The sequence below is a fragment of the Dipodomys ordii genome, unplaced genomic scaffold (genome assembly GCF_000151885.1).
Source record: "Dipodomys ordii isolate 6190 unplaced genomic scaffold, Dord_2.0 Scaffold2, whole genome shotgun sequence".
Classification (NCBI taxonomy): domain Eukaryota; kingdom Metazoa; phylum Chordata; class Mammalia; order Rodentia; family Heteromyidae; genus Dipodomys; species Dipodomys ordii.
In genome coordinates, this window is record NW_012267218.1 from 8,533,502 (window position 1) to 8,552,365 (window position 18,864).

General features: G+C 51.4%; 1 protein-coding gene across 1 annotated transcript in view; it reads left to right on the top strand.

The window, feature by feature from the left end:
- The first annotated feature begins 92 nt into the window (after positions 1-92).
- The window catches only part of Prima1 (proline rich membrane anchor 1), a 44,847-nt gene continuing 26,075 nt past the window's right edge, over positions 93-18,864 (top strand). Inside the window, exons 1-3 of the mRNA XM_013014706.1 lie at positions 93-108; positions 883-1,006; positions 8,329-8,464. Of these exons, the coding sequence (XP_012870160.1) occupies positions 914-1,006; positions 8,329-8,464 (229 nt within the window). The 5' untranslated portion in view covers positions 93-108; positions 883-913. The remainder of the gene's footprint in view (positions 109-882; positions 1,007-8,328; positions 8,465-18,864) is intronic.

Here is an 18,864-nt window from a genome sequence, read left to right on the forward strand (position 1 = left end):
CCCCGGCGCAGCCGCCCTGGAGGCCCAAGCGGCGCGCAAACTTTTGCTCCAGTGCCCAGCGCTGCTCCTCGGCATGTGAAGCCCCCAGGCGCCCGCGCAGCCGCCAGGGTGAGGACCGAGGCCCCGCCTAGAGGGCGGGGGTACTGGGGAGGCGGCTGGCTTTAAATGGGGGCCGTCCGGTGGCTGGCCAGCAGAGCCGCTGCGGTGGGGGCAGCGCTGACCTCCCCTCCCCGCGGCGAGCGTCGCTTGGGGCTGCCTCCAGGCAAGGTTGCGGGGAGCCTCGGAGGGGTGCGGGCGGAGATGGGAACCCTCGCCCCGAGGCGGAGATTGGGGCCTGGCGGGGGGCGGGGGGAGAGGAGAGGGGTGCGCACGGAGGCACCGGTGTCGTGAGGGGTGCGCAGTGAGGCCAGAGGGACCGCTCGGAGCGCACGCAGTGAGCGGTCTCGTGGTGTGTGCGTGCAGGGCCCCGAGTGTGCGGGCAGGAGTAGGTGAGTGTGAATGGGGGCCCGTGGGTGCGCACGGCCGTTGCCGTGGGTGTGCGCGCCGCGAGCGGCTCCCGCCGGCTTTCGAGTGAGTTGAGTATGGCCTTCCGGGAACTGCACAGGGCTCTCTAAGTGTGCCGGGCTGTTTCCGGAGGTGTGCATGGGCTCGAAGTGTGCACGCAGTCCTCTGGGGGTGTGCGCCGGGAGTGATCGTGACTTCTGGAATGCACGGAGCCTCAGCAAGGGTGTGCCAGCTCCGGGGACGGTTGCGGGTTTGCCTTAAGGTGTCCAGAGTGCGGGCGAACCCGCTGGCTCCGGACCGGGACGCGTGCCGGTGCGGTGCGCGGGCCGCAGTGGTGCCCGCGCCTGGCCGCCTGACCTGAGCTTGCTTCCCTGACAGTTCGCCCCACCCGTGGGCGCCGCCGGGCGAGATGCTCCTCCGGGACCTGGTGCTGCGTCGCGGCAGCTGCTGGCCCTCCTTGCTGCTGCGCTGCGCCCTCCACCCGCTCTGGGGCTTCATGCAGGTGAGCAGGCTGCGGAGGGCTGGAAGCCTGGGGAGGGGAGGGGGGAGAAGGTCACGTTAGACTCTGGCCGCCGACAGCCATCCCCACTAATTGGTCCAAGGGAGAGTTTAGGAAAAGAAAAACTAGTATGGTCCGGAAATACACTGGTTCAGAAAAAGGTGAGAAACTTGGAAGGAGGCTTCATTTGTGGCCTAAGAGCCTGCAGGCCAGGACCTTGGCATAGAAAGGAGGTTAGACATTATTATTATTAATAATAATTATTATAATAATTAGTATTACTCTACCAGTACTAGGCCTTGAACTCAGGGCCAGTGCACTCTCTCTCTCTCTCTCTCTCTTAGCTTTTCACTCAACGCTGGTGCTCTACCACTTGAGCTACAGCTCCACTTTTAGCAATTCTGTTTTGGGTAGTTAATTGGAGATAAAAGTCTCATGGATGGGCTGGGAAGTTGGCTCAGTGGTAGAGCGCTTGCCTTGCATGCCTGAGGCCCTGGGTTCGATTCCTCAGCACCACATAAGCAAAAAGAAAAAAGCCGGAAGTGGCACTGTGGCTCAAGTGGTAGAGCTCTAGCCTTGAGCTGAAGAGCTGAGGAACAGCGCCCAGGCCCAGAGTTCAGGCCCCACCACCAGACCCCCCTCCCCCCCCAAAAAAAAAAGTCTCATGGACTTCTCTTCCCAGGCTAGCTTCAAACCATGATCCTCCAATCTCTTGAGTAGCTAGAATTACAGACATAAGCCACTGGCACCCAGCTTGACATTACCTTTTGATGTTAACATTTACGAAAACAAAATTAAAAAAGAAAGAAAGAAAATGTGCTTTATTTCCTAACCAGAACACTCATTGAAACTTTCTGTTAGCTTCTCCAAAGTGCTTTCCATGCAGGAGTTGGTTTCCTGTGGCTCCAATTGCTGGGGAAGCTCTGATGGGTTTTAAAGACCCACCCATCTATCAGGAATGAGGTGGAAGCCCTCATTCTCCTCCCCCAGCTTCCTGGCAGAGATCAGGCAGCCAGCCTCCTGCTAGCGTTCCTTGGTCAGAGAGAGAGGATTCGCTAGATGCTGTGGTCCCTGGTATTGTCCCAAAGGTACCCAGTCAGTGGTACAGTGGAGAGCTCTGGATTTTAAGCACCAGCTCATATTTGATCTTTCTGAGCCTTGATTTCTCCTCCTATCTGGGCAACTGTAGGTGATTTTGGTGGTTGGATTCTTTAGTTTGTTTGGGTTTGTGCCAGTATTGGGGCTTGAATTGAGTACCTGGCACTCTTGCTTAGCTTTTTCTCGCAATGCTGGTGCTCTACCACTTGAGCCACAGCTCCACTTCTGGCATTTTTGATGTCTAACTGGAGACAGGAGTTTCTTGGATTTATCTGCCTGGGAGATGGCTTCAAACCTGTGATCCTCAGCTCTCAGCCTCCTGAGTAGCTAGGATTACAGGCATGAGTCACCGGCATCTGGCATTAATGTAGGTATTTGGTGAGCTAAAGATTACTTAGGGCCTGCACTAAAGTAAATACTGTTGCTAAGATTCCTCTCTGCAAACGGGCCTTCCAGGTCTGCTGACCACAGTATGGTCTGGCATTTTGGAAGTGGTTGGAGGCTTTCTGTTTGGGGTTTTGAAGGACCCGCTCAGTAGTAGTTGCAGTTTCATCTTCTCCTGGTGGCACTTGGGGGGTTAGGAACTCTTTGGATGGTTGGCCTGAGTTGGGGTGACAGATCAAAGAAGGGATGGGGTAACATTGCTATGGTCCATGAGCTGCCCCACTGGCACAGACAAGGTCAGTCCTATTGGGATGGTAGCCTTGGCACGCCCCCCCCCCCCGCACTACACACACACACAGAACTGGATGCTCTGAGCTAATGCGCACCCCAACCCCCTGCTCAGGCCCCATCTTCTTCTCTCTTCTGTAGCTTACCTCTGTTGCACAATTGTTTTCCTCTCAGAATTGACAGCTTTGTTTAATGTGTGAAAGAGCGGTTATTAGACTCAGCTGTGTGCGCTTAGGATGGAGGATTTTGTCACTGCTAAACACTTGGGTGGTTTGGGACGGGTTTCTCTTGTTCAAACTTTTAGCTGAACCTCAGATGTGAGATTTACTTTGCCTTTGAATCCGATGTGTTTATACTTCTCGCTCTTCTGGAAGACTTTACAGCTAGGATGGAGAGGCAGCTGGTGAGGCCTGTCAGTCTTGAGCCACGTGTCCTACCCCAGCCCCAAATCCTCCTTTCTGCAAAGCAGCTCAGTTTTATTAGAGTCCTTCAGCCAGGCAATACTTGCACAAGCAAGTGGTGTGTGCGCGCGTGTGTGGGAGTGTGTATGTGTGTTTTAAATCATCTGACTCAATACAAATCAATTTTCATGAAAACCAATTAGTAAAGAATCCTCCAGATAAATAGAATGGACAAACTCTTGGCTTGAGGTCTGGAGAAATTAATTTACAAATGATAAGGACAGAGAAACCAAGAGAAAAGGAGTTTTGGAATGAATGGATCTGGTTTTTAAGCAGAAGAGCTGAGTCCAGGGAAACGTAGGAGAGCAAAGAAAAACATGGAGACGCAGGAGGCCATGGAGTTCTCTTTAAGTGGAGAAAATAAATCTGTCACGTCATAGGAATTTCTCAACTAGAGAATGAGCTTAGAGTTGTCTGGGCTTCCAGAAGCATTTCTTTCCCTAGAAGACTCCCCCCAGGGGGTGAACATTGGGGAGATGGGACAGACACCAAGTCTTATGATTAACTGAGTGGTTGATGAAGCCAAAGACCCTGGGTTCCCAACGCACCAGGCTCCTCCCTTGAAGCCAGTGGTAGCCTCTGGCTGCTGCAAGGTGATAAGAAAGTTAAATCATTAAAGTCAGATGACTTAAATTGCTTGAGGGCTGGTGGGGGCATTCCTTAGCCTCTCCCCTTTCTACTTGCATGAGTCTACGGTTGAGATTTTGCACTTTTGTGATTTAGGGTTCTTTTAAGTTCACTTCAGTCGATTCTTTTTTCGTCTTGCAAGAGAAGAGGATGACAGGCTGGCGAATTTATTAGGTGTGACAGGAGTGTGTCTCATCAAGTTACTGTGGTGCTGGCCTCTCTCCATAAAGGATGCCAGAAGCCATCGTCTTTGTGGTTGCTTGTCCAAAGCAAGTGCCAGGAGACAGGCTCAGATCTGGCCTGATGGGCCTCTGTGTGCTGCCACAGGAGCTATCCCCGATCCAATGCCATAGGTTGCCATAGCTGGGATCAGTCAGCAGCATTTATTGGGCATCTCCTGTATACCAGGCTCTGTGTTAAGGACACGTGGCTCAGTGGTCCCTGCCCTCTCTTGGTAGGGTGGCCTTGGGAGGTGATTGGACCAGGAATTGCAGGCAAGGGCTCAGGGGAGCAAATAGCTTCCATGTTCGCCTGTTGAAGATGTGGTATTGCAGCAGAGACATGAAGGCAGATCAGGATGCAAAGGGGTGCAATAAGAGACAGCACTAGATCCAATTGGCTTTTTAGACACAGCCCAGCTCCAGCACAGAGGATGAACTGGGGGAGGGGTTGTGGTAAGGTGCAAGTAGGATTGATTACAAGATTTGCAGTTAAACTGAAATTTCAAATAAACCATGGGCTGGTTTGTTTGTTTCCCCCCCAAAGTACTAGGGCTTGAGCTCAGGGCCTGGCTTCTGATCTTTAGCTATTTTACTCAAGGCTGGTGCTCTACCACTTGAGCCCACTCCAGCTTTTATTTTTCTTGTCAGTTGTGGATCTTGAACTCAGGGACTGGGTGCTGTCCCTAAGCTTTTTCACTCAAGCCTAGCACTTTACCAGTTTGAGCCACAGCTCCACCTCTGGTTTTCTGGTGGTTTCTTAGAGATAAGAGTCTCACAGACTTCCTTACCTGGTCTGGCTTTGAACCTCAATTCTCAGATATCAGCCTCCTGAGGAGCTAGGATTACAGGCGTGAGCCACCAGCACCTGGCTCACTTCCAGCTTTTGGTTGATTAATTAGAGATAGTCTCTTGGACTTTCCTGCCCAAGCTGGCTTCAAACTGCAGTCCTCAGATCTGTCTCCTGAAAAGCTAGGATTATACAGGTGTGAGCTACCGTGTCTGGCACAGGGTCTTTTTTTAAAAGAAGTATACATCAGGACATCCTGTCTTTTATCTGGAAACCTGGACAAGAGGCAAGTTCCACCCAATGAGAGCTGATGAGGGCCTGATGTGTGTGGGCAGCAACAGGAGATCAAGAGAAGTGGGTGGATTCAGAACCTGTTTGACCTGAAGGCTACACTGATCATCCAAAACTGAGGTGATGCATGGGGCAGGGGGATCGATGCCATGAAGCAATGTGTTCCCCAGACCACAAAACCCGGTGTCTGGCTGTAGAACCTCCCTATGTCTCAGCCCACTCTGTAGACACAGAGTTGGCAGGATTCTGGTTCCTGGTAGAACTGTGGGCGGGTAGTAAAGCAGGTGAGGGTGATTAGAAGAAATGGTCCCAGCAGGTAATCATAGTAGCTTCCATTCTGGCAGGGAAGGGAGGAGGTCACAGGTTAAAGGCCTAACTGGGCCTCTTGATCTTTCTAAAGTTCAGCCACGAGCAAGTGGCTCTTTTTGCCTTTAGGACATCTTGTTTTTAATTCCTTTTGCTTGTAAGACTTCCCAAGTTAGAAACCCATGAAGCCAGATGCCCAGATATGCTTTTCCAACCACCCAAGTCTTCCTCTAAATCTACTACCACAAGCCAGCAGAACCCCACAGTGGGCAGATCCCCACACACCTCTTTGTTGAGTATTCATTGAGCAATGGGTTCTGGGCACATTCCTTAGACTGGCTGAGCCTTCCTCCCACTGGTTGTGTGGCTGCTAATCTTCCCCTTTCCCTCATGTTCATGGAAAGATGTGCTCATGATTGACATCCAGCAGGGCTTTGTGTGTCACCCATTAGGAGAAAGAAACGGGCTCACCTACCATTGCATACATGCTTAGTGTGGAGAGACACAGTCTAGACAGCAGGGGAATTTCCAAAAAGAAAATGTTTGAGGTAAAAAAGCAGTGGTAGGCTGGGGTCCACATTGGGGGCTGTGAAGTTCAAGACGGCTTTAGTCCCAAGTGGTTATGACAGAGAGGACTTCAAAGGATGAGTAGAGGCTGGCTGGCAGAAAAGGGGTTAGTTGTAGATTTGTGCTGCAATAGAACAATTGGGAAACTCCAAGAGGGGCCCCTTGACTTGGACTGGACCCAGCCCTCAGACAGAAGGACGGCCAGCCTAGATTTGTTTTGTTCTGTGAGGACAGGTGGTTAGTTCTTCCTGCTTCCATCTCAGTGGGGCCTCCATACACCAAAGACAGGAAGCCATTGGTGTTTAAGAATGCAGTGTGTTCCCTCACATCCTTCTCCCTCAGCCCTAAAACTCAGCCCCAATCTTCCTTCCTGTCATTTCATCCTATTAAACACCCTTATACATCTGTGTCCTTCTGCTCCCAGAAATGGGTCATTGTGTCGGCCCAGGTTACACAAACACATAAGAGTTCAAGTTTGAACTATTGCATAGAGGGTCCCTTGGAGCCTGGGAAAGCCCTTGCTTTGGCTGTGGCATAGCTCAAAGCTCAAACACGTGGTAGCTGGGGTGGGAAGCAGCTGAGAGGCCAGCCCTTGGAAGCATGCAGCTCTCCATTGACCTCAGGGTCTTGGAAGGTGGTGATGGGGGTGGGGGCAGGCCTGACAGTAGGAACTCAACCCCCCTCAGAGGTAAGGAGCTAATCATCTTGGTACCATAATTGAGCACAAAGGCTCGCTGTTGGAAGATGTGCTCTTTCCAGTGGGAGGCAAGGCAGAAAGGCAATCAATGGTCCTTTAAAAAACACTAAAAGGTGCCAGGTGGGAGGTTGCTGGCCTCTTAGCTATGCGGGTGAGGCTGTAAATCAGTCTACCTACCATTGCCACCCAGGTGGCTCATCTCCCCCAAGTACAGTAGGCGTACCCAGTCTCTCTGCCTGCAAGGGACAGGCTGAGGATATCAGCATGTAGGGACATTGGGTTCTGTCACTCATTCTGGTGACTAGCCAGGCCCATCGCTGAAGGGCCATCAGCTCTCCCCTCCTGGCCTTAGAGTCAGCTTATTCCCTGCAACCTGCAACTGGCACAAATCCCTGGACTCTTGACTTTATGGTCCTCTGTGTATAGTGATAGTCCATCACAAAGGAGAGGGGCATCCATGGGCTCTGCCTCCATTTAACCTGGAAGCCACAGTGGTACCCCAAGCCTTTGTGAAAGTCTAACTCAGGTAGGGGAATTTGTCCAAGCTGCCTGGGTGGGGATGGAGGTTCCAGGGTTGGGAACTCCTAACTGATGCCTTGTGCTGCGAGTCACTGGGCCAAGATGCAGGAGGATGAGTTTTGGTTCAGTCTTTGAGAGTCATCCATCCATCCATCCATTCTCCAGAATACTAGGCTTTCCTTGGGTGCTGGTTTATAATAACAAGAGGGAGTTCAAAGCTTGGCCCTGCCTTCCCTGAGCCTGCAGTCGCAGAGAGGGAACCTGGTACTAGGGAGCCTATGAGGCGACTCAACCTGGTCAAGAAGGTGAGAGGCTTCTCTGAGCTTGACAGCCAGGCTAAGTCATATGTAAAGAAGCAGGCAGTAGTGGGAAAACACTGCAGCCTAAGTTACAGCATGTGCAAAGGCCAGGGGCCGGCAGGAGGCTGAGAGTAGGGCAGAGGATGGGAACACAGGGGAAAAGGCCGAGGTAAGAGGCTGTCCAGGGTCACATGGCACAGGGTCTGAAGCCTGAGTAGTGGGGAACCATTTAGGAGATCTTGGGAGGGAGGGCAGTGTAGAGTTACAAATGGTTTGTTGGGCAGAAGCCTGGCCAGGTAAGGTTCTTCCTAAGATGGGGTGGCCTCACCCCAGAGTAGATACCAAAAGGCCATGGGAGCTGTGGCTGGAGAGATGGCAGAGGCTTGACTTTAAGATGGAAAGCTGGTTGTGCTTAGGTGACTGAGGACTTATGTTAGCACAGTGCCACTGTCTAGATGAGACACTCTTCGGCAGCCACTTCTGACGGAGTGATCTGTACCATGGGGAAGTTCTTCAGAGTAGTACTCAAGGTCTAGTTCATCTCTCAGATATCCAGGTTGACTGCTCAAGGTCCCATCACAAGTCCCTGGCAGAACTGGGAATAAAACTTTGGTCTCCATCCTGCCAGGCCAGGCTTCTAACCTCTTGGACTTTTTTGGGGTCTATTCTACCTGCCTTGGACTTGGGGAAGAGTTCCAAGTTCCAGCCTGGCAGGGACCAGATGGGCCCCTTTCAGCCTCCAGTTGCCTTATGGTCTCTTGCTTGTGCCCGTGTCTGCAGGTGACACACGGTGAGCCCCAGAGGTCCTGCGTCAAGGTGACTGACAGCTGCCAGCACATCTGCCAGTGCCGGCCCCCGCCCCCGCTGCCCCCACCGCCCCCGCCCCCACCGCCTCCCAGACTCCTCTCCGCACCAGGTAGGTAAAGGCTCAGCTGGTGCTTTTTACATTTTTTCTTTCTCTCTTTCTTTTTTTTCCTGGGATATTCTGTATGTTTTCCTGGGCCCAGGAAGGGTGGGTGAACAAGGCTCAGGGCAGCCCTGCCTCCTTTGTAATTTTCCACTGGCCGAGCGGGAGGCAAGCCAAGGCCCAACTTTTCCCTGCAGTCTGCAAAACGCCGTTCCTCCAGAATGCTCCTTCGAGATGGAGAAGGATGTTTCCCCATCGGTTAATCGGATAAAAGTCAATCTCTGTTTGATAAGTGACCAAGCCTGGATTGTTCTGAAGGCCAGATCTTTATAGGGGGCCACTGCTGGGTACTGTCTTAGATACTTCCCCCACCTAACCATGCCGTTCTTGTTTTTAAATTCATTTTTGAGGGGACAGGGTAGAGCCAAAGGTGAAGCTCTAAGAGCCGAGGTCAGAGACCCTTTCAGTCATTTGCTCCTAATTGTGCTTAAACTTCGGGGTGACCACATCTTGGAACAATTTGGTTGTCTGGTCACTCAGACAAAGGAATAGCTCTTTAGCCAGAAATGGCCTCAGTTCTGACCTCTGCACTGTTGAGTTCCTACTTACAATTGCTGGTTATGAGGCCTCTCAAAGAAGGTTCTGTGTTTTAGATAGATCACTCCAGTTTCAGTCTACAGAGGCCCGTGATCATGTCTCTATCTACCTCATTAAACACGTCACAACTGAATAATTTGGGGGCATATTTTAAATAACCTTGATGAGGCTTGCTCTCTGTGACTCTAGGTACTTTGTCGGTGATTGCTGATGTTCTAGGACAGCTTTGCAGTTGGTGTGAATTTCTGCCTTTTATCTGTCAGGACCTTACCAGTCTCTGCCCTTTCCTGACAATGTGTGGAACTGGGCTTCTCAAAGTGTGGCCCTCAAATGACCTGTCTCAGCATTGCCTGAATCCTGGGCTTTAAAGTACAGAGTTCCTGACCTACTTCAAACCCACACAGACAGAGGCAGAGTCTTTGAGGTGGGCTCAGGGATTGTTAGGATAAACTCTGAGGTGATTTGAATGCAGAGTCATGTGGAGAACCAAGGACTCTGTGGCCCTCTGCCCCAGGCCTCTGTGGGAGCCTTCTTTTTCAGTGTGTTCACTGGAGTCCCAGGACCTGTGCTCCAGGGCATGGCCTCAGTGATTTCCCTGTCCTGGGAGTTTACAGTCTTCCCTTCCTGGGAAGTCCTCCCTCCCACTCTCTGGGTCCCGAGCTCGCCATCTGGGTGCTGTGATGTAATAGATCCACATCCCTCAGTTAGGGCGCCCCATTCCTCTTGCTCTGACTGAGCTTCTGTGCCTCACAGAAGGGTAAAGGCCTGTTTTGGTTCTGGGACCACTCAGGCCCACAGGGAAGGCCATCCTGTCAGCAAACCACAGAAAGAACACAGAAACTCTGGAGTCATTAGGGCAAAAGACAGCCCCAGTGGCTGTAACATTGGCCTTGGATTTTAAGAAATAATGGGCTTGTTTAAGGAGGTTATGGGAAATGTGCATCTAGGTAGAGGGAAGAGCATGGACAGAGGCTTGGAGGTATGAGTCTGTGGAACCCATGTTGGGGTTCACTGTGCTCAATAAGGGGGTTGTCTTAGTTTTATGAATGAAAAACCAGTGATATGGATAGAAGGTGACCAGAAAAATAAATACAATGAAAGCAAGTCAATGTTTTTACATTGTAGCCTTTTGTAGAAGGTCCTACTCTTCCCTCCTCTTTTTGTTAGAAGAGAAGAGAAGCAAGTGGTGACCTGTAGTAGGCCATAATAGCACCATACTGAGGGTTTGAAAAAGAATCAAAAGGAGTGTATTCATTCTTTTTTTAGTCACAGGCTTTGTGTTAGTTTTCTGTAACAAAATTCCTGAGATAATCAACTTAATAAGGGAAAAGGCTGATTTTTGGCTCCCTGTTTCTGAGGCTTCAGTTCACAGTTACGTAGCCCTTCTGTCTTGGGGCTGTGGCAGAGCAGTACATCATGGCAGGAGCGCATGGTAAAGGAGACCTATTCACCTCATGGCAGCAAGGAAGCCAAGAAATGAGGACAGATTACCAATGACCTTCCTTTCTTCCATGAGGCCCTACTCCTTAAAAGCTCCACCCTACAGTATGGCAGGCTGGGGGCCAGGCCTTCAACCCAGTGGATCTGTGGGGGAACATTTGATGTCTCCACTGTAGCTTCAGTGTTTGAGTTCTTCATGAGACTGCAGGAGCAGAACCTGGGCTTTAGGAAACTTAAACGGATAGTGCTAAAGCCCGAGATGGTAAGCAAAGAAGGACAAGCTCTTGCGTGGTCTGATTCAGAGACAATATAGGGAGTGCATTGGGTTTGAACTGCCAGAGGGAATGTGGGGGGGGGTCTCTTGAGGCTGTTCATCTCCCGGAGTACCCATGAGGCCTGAAGCCAGGCTAGGGCCCACAGATATGGAACCGGCCAAAACATGTGACCTTGTGGGGAGATGGAATATTGCTGGGGGAGGTGTGGTTGGACAGTGTTACAGGACTTTTTAGTTATGAGTAACAGAGAGGGGAGGGAATGTACGTTTTTTGGCTCATGCATCAGGATTCCCTAGTAGTAGATCTACTAGATCTACAAGTGATGATGGTTTAGGTTTCGGATATTTTCCCTCTGTCTTTGTTTCAACTTTTCTCTCACTATCGCTTCTGCTTTCTCCTGGTTGCTTTTCTCTCATATTGATGCAAATCCTGTGGCCCCAGGGTCCAGGACCCTGTGCCACCAATAGAGCCCCCTCCCCCACTGCAAGAAAAAGCCCAGGGCTGACTTTCATTGGACCAACTTGGGTCTCGTGTTCATCTTTAGATCAGTCATGGAAGAAGTGAGGTTATTTTAAAAACTAGGTTTCCAGATTCCGGCCACCCAACAGGGTTGACTTGATAAATCTCAAATGTGAGCAAATGATGGGCAGGTACCCATCCTTGCTAATCGTTCTGTGAACAGCCTTCTGCTCAAAAGCAGCCCATGATGCTGGCCAGACTTGGGGCCTTGAAAGGTGCAGTTGGGGACGAGATACTCAATCCCGGCAGGGATGAAGTATACCCCTGCTCATTCAAGTCCAGAAGTGTTTCATTATCTGGAAACAGCCTCAGCGTTGCCTTCTACATGGTTAAGTTCCCTGCTTGTAATTGCTGGTTGAGGAAGTCTGTAATGGGAGGCCTATATCTTAGATGGATCGTTCTGGTTTGGGTTTGTGATCATGTCTTTGTCTACCAGACAGGAAGGGGGTGGAGAGGAAGTCCTGGGAAAGGAGCAAGAGAATTCCCTGGGAGACCTGGGATAGGCCTGGCAGCAGGGAGAGGCTGGCCGGCATGGGAGATGGAGAGCTTCTGTGGCAGGGGCTCATAATAAGGACCTTGGATCAGGCAGGAGATCTGTTGAAGGACCACTGATCCTTTGGAGTTCTGGCTTCCACACATGTGCTGGAAATAGAGAAAGGAAGAAAGGAGAGAGAAAAGTCTATTTGTGCAGACCTGCAAGATCTCCTCGTAGGAACATTAATCAGAAGCCTTTGCAGGAATAGCTGAGTGTCCTCCACATTGTCCGGTAGATGTCCCCCCATTATCCAGACAGCACCTGATTTGCTCAGAACTCTCCTGCTTTTAACCCTGAAAGTCCTGGGCCTGCTCTGGCAATGGCAAAGTGGTTCTCAAAGTTGGCTTTTGTGATTGCATTTGTTTGGAGGGTTTTGGGTGTGCTCTACCAAGAAATCTACCAGAGCATGGGTTTCCTGGGCTCCATCTGGGACCCACTCATGGGGCCTCAGGCTAGGGTAATGCCAGTCTGGCGGTGGCTGCCCTCTGGCTGTAGGGAGGCTCAAGGTAGGGGCCTCAAATTTGACTTTGCATCAGAACTCCTTGGAAAGTTGTTCAAGAGTCTGGATCTGAAGAAGTTGACTCAGAACCTGGCTTTCCTGCCCTCCAACCTCTCTGCTCATTAGCTAGGGAATCCTGAACTGCCTGGAGCCTCTGTTTCTAAATCTGTGAAATGGACTAATAACTGTGCCTGTTGTATGTAGATGATCTCCAGGATTCCGTGCAAAGCGAGCCCCATGCAGAGGCTGGAATGCCATGGGTCTTGCCACCGGCCGTCAGACTGTGAGTTATCTAAGGAGGCCTCGGCTTTCTTGCCTCTACAAAACTCCAGGGTTGAAGTGGGCTCTTGAAGGGGGAGGTGTAGACTCTTTTAGATCTTCATTAGAAAAGAAACACTTCTTACCAGAGAGAGCTGTCTCAGTCTAGTGGTCCCCAGGGTGCAGTTATTTCTAGGCGGTGTAGGAGGGAGGGATCCCAGGCAAAGGCAACATGGGGGGGCCCAGCCAGAAAAGCCCATGACAACCTCCTGAGTGGAAGGCCTGGGCTTGCCTTGTAAGTGGCAGCGATGTGGTGACTCAGATGGTCAAGGCCACGGGAAGAGCTGTGTACCAGCCCTTGGGAACAGCACACAACGCCTTCTGTGAGCTCTTCCAGGGCAGATGGGGCCAGAAGTAACTAGCAGAACAGAGGCAGGAGCCTGCCTGTCCACAGAACCAGTCTCTAAGAAGTTCAAAGAAGAGTCAGGAGCCTGCCTGTTCACAGAACCAGTCTCTGAGAAGTTCAAAGCCCCGAGACAGATTTTTATTTTTGCGTTTATTTTATTCTTGGAAAAAAATCAGAGGAGAGATTAAGTGACTCCCCAAAGGCCACACCGCAGTGACGGAACTAGAAACAGGGTCACCTGCTTCACCTCTGCATGCAAGGGCCACGCTTTAAGAGAGAATAACAACCTCAGGACTGTGGAAGTTCTAGAAATAAACCAATATTTAGTAGCCTATACTCTGGTAGGAGCTCTGTTTTGTTTTTTTATCTCATTTAATCCTCAAACACTCCTTTATAAAAGGCAGTCTTAGCCTCGATTTCTATGAAGAACCCACAGGTTCAGAGAGAGCAAGTTACTTGTTCCAGGCTGCACAGCTGGTAAGGAAAACTAATTCAAGGCTGTTTCATTCTTCCTGCTGTTTTTCCTGCCTAACATTCCCCTTCTTCCCCATCACCGATATCCTTCCTGGGTCAGAGTCTCTGTATATTCTAGTCCTTCCTGGGTCAGAGCCTCTGCATAGTCTAGTCCTTATAGATACGTGAGGCTGACCTTGAATTTACTTCACCTCATATAGATAGATTTCACCTGTGGATGTAGAATGAGCTATCCCCCCAAATCGTTCCTCCTCTCACAGCCTCTGGACTCCACTAGAACATTCTTCCCTCCTCAGGTCTGGTGGTTGGCCCTTGCTGTTGGTTAGATGCCCAGCTGGCCTGGACACTTGAACCCCTTGCATGGCATGTCAGCATGTGGTCTGGGCTTCCTTACAACATGGCGGCCAGATCTTGAGGCATTGAGCAGGTAGAAGCTGTAGACAGTGTCACTGCTACTGTGTTCTGTTTTTAGAATCAAGTGACCAGAGCTGCCTCATAATCAGGCAGGGGGGAATCAGACGCCATTTCCTTTGGGGGTAAGTTCTAGGAGGGGTGAACTCAGGGCCTTGTACTTGCTAGGTTGGCACTGAGCCATGTCTCCAGCCCTGTCTTTCATTTTTAGGATAGGGTCTTACTTTCCATCTGGGCCTATGCCTAATGGTTGCTGGGATTACAGCTGTGTGCTACCATATTCAACTTCCCTCTGTGGAGATGGAATGTCACCGACTGTTGGTCTAGTACCATATATCTCAGGATGACAGGCATGTACCACTGCTTATAGATATGGTTGAAAAAGGGTCTCGGGAGCTTTCCTATATGGCTGGCTTTAAGCCATGATCCTTCATCCTGTCTCCACCACCGGCCTCCCAAGTAGCTAGAATTATAGGCATGAGCCAGCAGCACCCAGCTTAGATGCTATTTCTTGATGGAGAAACATCTGAGATTTTTCTTTACTTTTCTTATGTGAAACTTGGAATGGGGTTTGTGCATGCAGGCAAGGGCTCTACCACAGAGCCACACCCCTAGCTCTTCATTTTATTTATTTGTGTTTTGAGCAAGTCTCCCTCTGTAGCCCATCCTGGCCTTGAGCTCTCAGTCTTTCTGCTTCTGCCTCCCAAGCAAGAGCATAACTCAAAGCAAGAATAGAACATATCTAAGTGCAACTTTCAAAGCATTAGATTCAGTGAAGGCCCAAGTGAGGGGTTTGCAAGCATGTTACCACATGGGGTGCCTTGCTGACGTGTCAGAACCACCCCACCCTTCATTAGCAGGTTCCCACGCATGTGTGCATACACTCTGCACTTCTCACTTTCCTTCCTACTAATAACTCACCTTTTAACTATGTATTTGTTTACTGAAGTCAGTGCTACTAGGGCTTGGACTCAGGAACTTCCATTTGCCCTGTAAGCACTTACACTTGAGTCAGGCCCCAGCCCTTTCTGCTTCCCCTGTTCCCCCAGATACACTCTTTCAGATAATCCTTGGACTTTGATCCTCCTACCTGGGCCTCATGTGTATTCAGTTTAGATAGGGTCTTGCTAACTTTTTCCCAGGCTGGTCTACAATCCTCTCCTTCTCAGTCTCCTGAGTAGCTGAAGTAATAATTATTTGACAAGTTAGATTATATATAATTTCCTAGTTCTGGGTTCTGAGGGATAGGCTGCCCGAAGCCTGACACATGGTGATCCTCAGTATTCAATCTATTTTCACGGATCTGCTATATGCAGCTTTCATTTAACCAACTGTGGCCTTACTTAGTATCAAGATTGAGTGTCCCTTGAACATTGCTGCTTTAAAACTGGAGCCACTATGCCTTGTGCAAAGGGCTGAGTTCCCTCTGTATACCACCGGGAAGCCTGGCGCCAGGTGCAAAGAACTTGGGGCTTCTTACCTGACCTGCTTCATTTTCTGTCATTACCCTCAGTTTATGTGACAAACTAAAGCCAGTTAGGAAACCATTAAAGCACACGGCCCAGGAGTCCTTTCTGGGAAAAAGAACGCTTAGATGATTTCCATAGGCAGCAGGGATAAATCCCACTGGAAAGGGTGCTGGAAAGCAGGGGTCCTGAAATTGTGCATCTTAGGTGCTGATTCAAGTTGTCCAAAGCAACTGATTACTGAAAGAGAAAAATGCAAGCAAGAGCATAACTCACAGCAAGAATAGAGCATATCTAATAGCAACTTTCAAATCATTAGATTCAATGAAGGCCTCTGCTCTTTCTCCAAGTCACAGGGGTCTGGTGCCAGGTGATCTGACATAGCATGGCCGTGGGAAGGAAGGAGGTGGCGGGGGGGGGGGGCTTGTGTGGAACTTCTCCTCACCAGGCTGTGAAAGAGACGAGGGGTCTAATGTGCAGCAGTGGTTAGAACAGGGCCCCCTCCCCTGACAGCACTAGCTTCTTAGTCTGAGCCCATATTCACCTTGTAGGTCTCACTTGCATCCAGGACGAGGCAGCTGGTTTGAGGACAGGGACTGTTTATGCATCTTTGTCCCCAGACTCAGCCGGAAGGTGCACGCCAAGCATTTGCATAAATGAATGTCGGGGTGACCGATGGTGAGGAAGGGGAAGCTTTCTGGGAGGAGAGCTGGGGCGGGGCCAATGTTTCCTAAGAGCTTATTACTTGTTAGCAGACTTGGGTCCTTGTCTGTCCTTAGGCTTCTCTAGAAACAGACTCTGTGGCAAGTGGTGATTTGGGAGATGATCCCAGGAAACATCAGAAGGGCTTTGAGGGCAAGAGAGAGGTCAGCTGCCAGTCAGGCCGGGTACCTGGAGATGCCGACTGGGCGGCCTGGGGAGCAGGGAGACTGGCACGTGGGAGTCAGTCAGCACTGAGCGACAGGGAAGTGGCACATCCTGCAGGTCCCTGGCCGCATCTGCCCACAGCGGTCACCTTCTTCCACTGTGACCACCATGGCTGACCTCACCCCAGATGCTACGCCAATCAATCTGCCTTCTGGGCTCCACGCAGGGACCCCTGCATTTCCCTTCCACTTGGAAGAGTGGGCATTCAACACAAGGGCGTCAGATAAGTGCTTCCCTCACACAGATGCCTTGCTGGTTGATTTAAAGAGCATCCTGTGGCCCACACACATTTCTTCATGCAACATTTATGGCACAGGTGTCAGAGAGCAGCAAGGTGTGCTGGACGAGGCACTGGCTGGGCTGAGATGGGAGAAAGATTCTCCAGGAGGAGGCTGGCAGTGGAGGTGTGGAGGGGAGCTGGATCAGCACAGGGAGTGGCTGGGGTAAAGGAGTGGAGGCCAGAAGCCCTTTGGTGGGCATGGGCTCTGGGCTGAGTAGCAGGCTGAAAGCAAAGTTAAGAGGAGGTGGGGAACCAGGGAGCAGACCCTGTGGTGGGGGGCTGAGCCCCTTCAGGTCTGCTTTGCTGTGGGGAGGAGCAGAGGTGATGACTTCCACATTTCTCCAATGAGCCTTGAATATGCAAATGAGCTGGCATGGGCAGGAGTCTGGGGCTGTGGGTGGCGGCCTCTGCTCTCTTCTTCAGTAGTGGCACTGAGATCCTTGGGGACGGCTCAAGGAGGCAGAGAAGATAGGAGAGGACAGAGCCTGTGGCTCAGGAGGGTGGGGAACCTGCACTGGAGGGTACGCACAGGAACTGCTTGGGTGGAGAAACGCCACAAGCCAGGGGAAGATAAGAGGGCAGGAAATGCAGCCAGACCTCTGTCCACCGTCCTGTATCGAGTTACCTCAAAGCATTCAGAGCGGACTCTGGTCCAGCCACGGTCTGAGCACTTTCAAGTCACAAGAGTTCAGAAAGCCCTTGTGCCCCTCTAGGAAGGCTGTCCGTACAGACAGAAGGGACTCCAAGAACGCCCACAGAACCATCACGGTGAGGGTTCTCTCCGAAGTAAATCAATGCCAACCGGTTAACTAGAAAATAACAACGAAGAGGCTCTGCATGCCCCAAAGCAAGGTTACTACTCAAAACAAAACCACACAACACAAAACTTCCAACTTCTTGCTCAAGAACCAAAGGAAGCTAGAACAGAGAGAACATCCGTGGGTGATCCCTGCAGGTGTTCTAGACCCCACACACTCACCCATCCACTCAGCAAACTTCTGCTGAGCACCTACTTCTGGCCATATGTTGGTAGGACCTGAGGATCTGGAGGGGGAGGGGGAGGAGTTGGCAGAGTCCAGAGCCAAAACGGAGCCTACAGAGAAGGCCCTACTTCATTCATGTCTGGGAAGTCCCATCTCAGCTGGTTGATCTTCGAAGGAAGAAAGGGAACCAGCCCCATGAAGCTAGGGGAGAATATTCCAGACAGAAGGAAGAGGACATATAAAGGGACCTGTGGCAGGAATAGCTGTCAGGGTTTGACAAACCGGAAGATCGTGTTTCTGGGTCTCTTGGGGGAGACTGGTCAGGAAGCTGCAGCAATGTGCAGGTGGTAGGAGTGGGGGCTGGGGGAGGTGAGAGCTCCTGCAGAGCCACAGGGCGAAGAGGCAGTCATCTCAGAGCAGCAGGAGGGGGCCTGAGCTCCACGCTTTTGTTGTGTGTCTGTGTTGAGCTGCTGGCTGTGACAACCATCTCTTTGTAAAGTGTGCCAAGACACCACCCTGGTTTCGTTCCCAGTGCGTGGGGAGCTGATTTATGCTGCCTGCATCCCGGAGCTTTCTCTAAATATGGCCAGGCTGCCCTCGGGGAGATGGTGTCTCCCCGCCCCCAGGGCGGACCTTTCTGAAATTCACCAGGACCAGCTGTGACCAGCAGCCGCTCTGCCCCTCGGGGGCCCTGGAGGAGGGACTCAGCGAAGGTTCAGGTGTCTTGGGCCAGACTGTCTGGAAAGCTCCCAGACTGAGTGTCCAGACCACGGCCTCTGCCAAGGACAGAGCGGGGTGGTAAACAGACTCTTTCTGGAGGCTCCTCTGCCAGGGACACTGGCCACTCCCCCAGGTTTGAAGCTGGAGTGTAAGCAGCAGCGGCACGGAGCCCGCTCCCATGGCGCCCGCGGCTGGAAGCAGCATCTTTCCTGGACCGCTGCGGGCAGGCTGGCTTCCCGGCGGGCGTCCCTCCTCCCACTCTGTGTTCTCCTCCCAAGTTCACCTGCATCCCCGCCCCACCATGGCCGCTGCCTGCCCTCCTCTCTCTCTTCCCAGTCACCTGAGCCGACTTTGTCCCTAAGAGGTAGAAAGGCCCTTTTGGTATAGCTGGAGCCCTGGGCTGTCTCCTTCCTGCCATTTTGGTGGGAGGTCAAGCGCTCCAGGTACACAGTGGACAGGAGCAGGGGTGACACGTAGCAGGCACACAGAGCTGCCCTGCCTGCCACCATGCCCGCAGAGGTGTGCCCAGCACCTGCCTGGCCACCGCGCCTTCCTCCCAAGCAGCCAGAGCCCACATCCTGCCCAGGTGCCCCTCGGCCAGTCGACGCTTTCTGGTTTT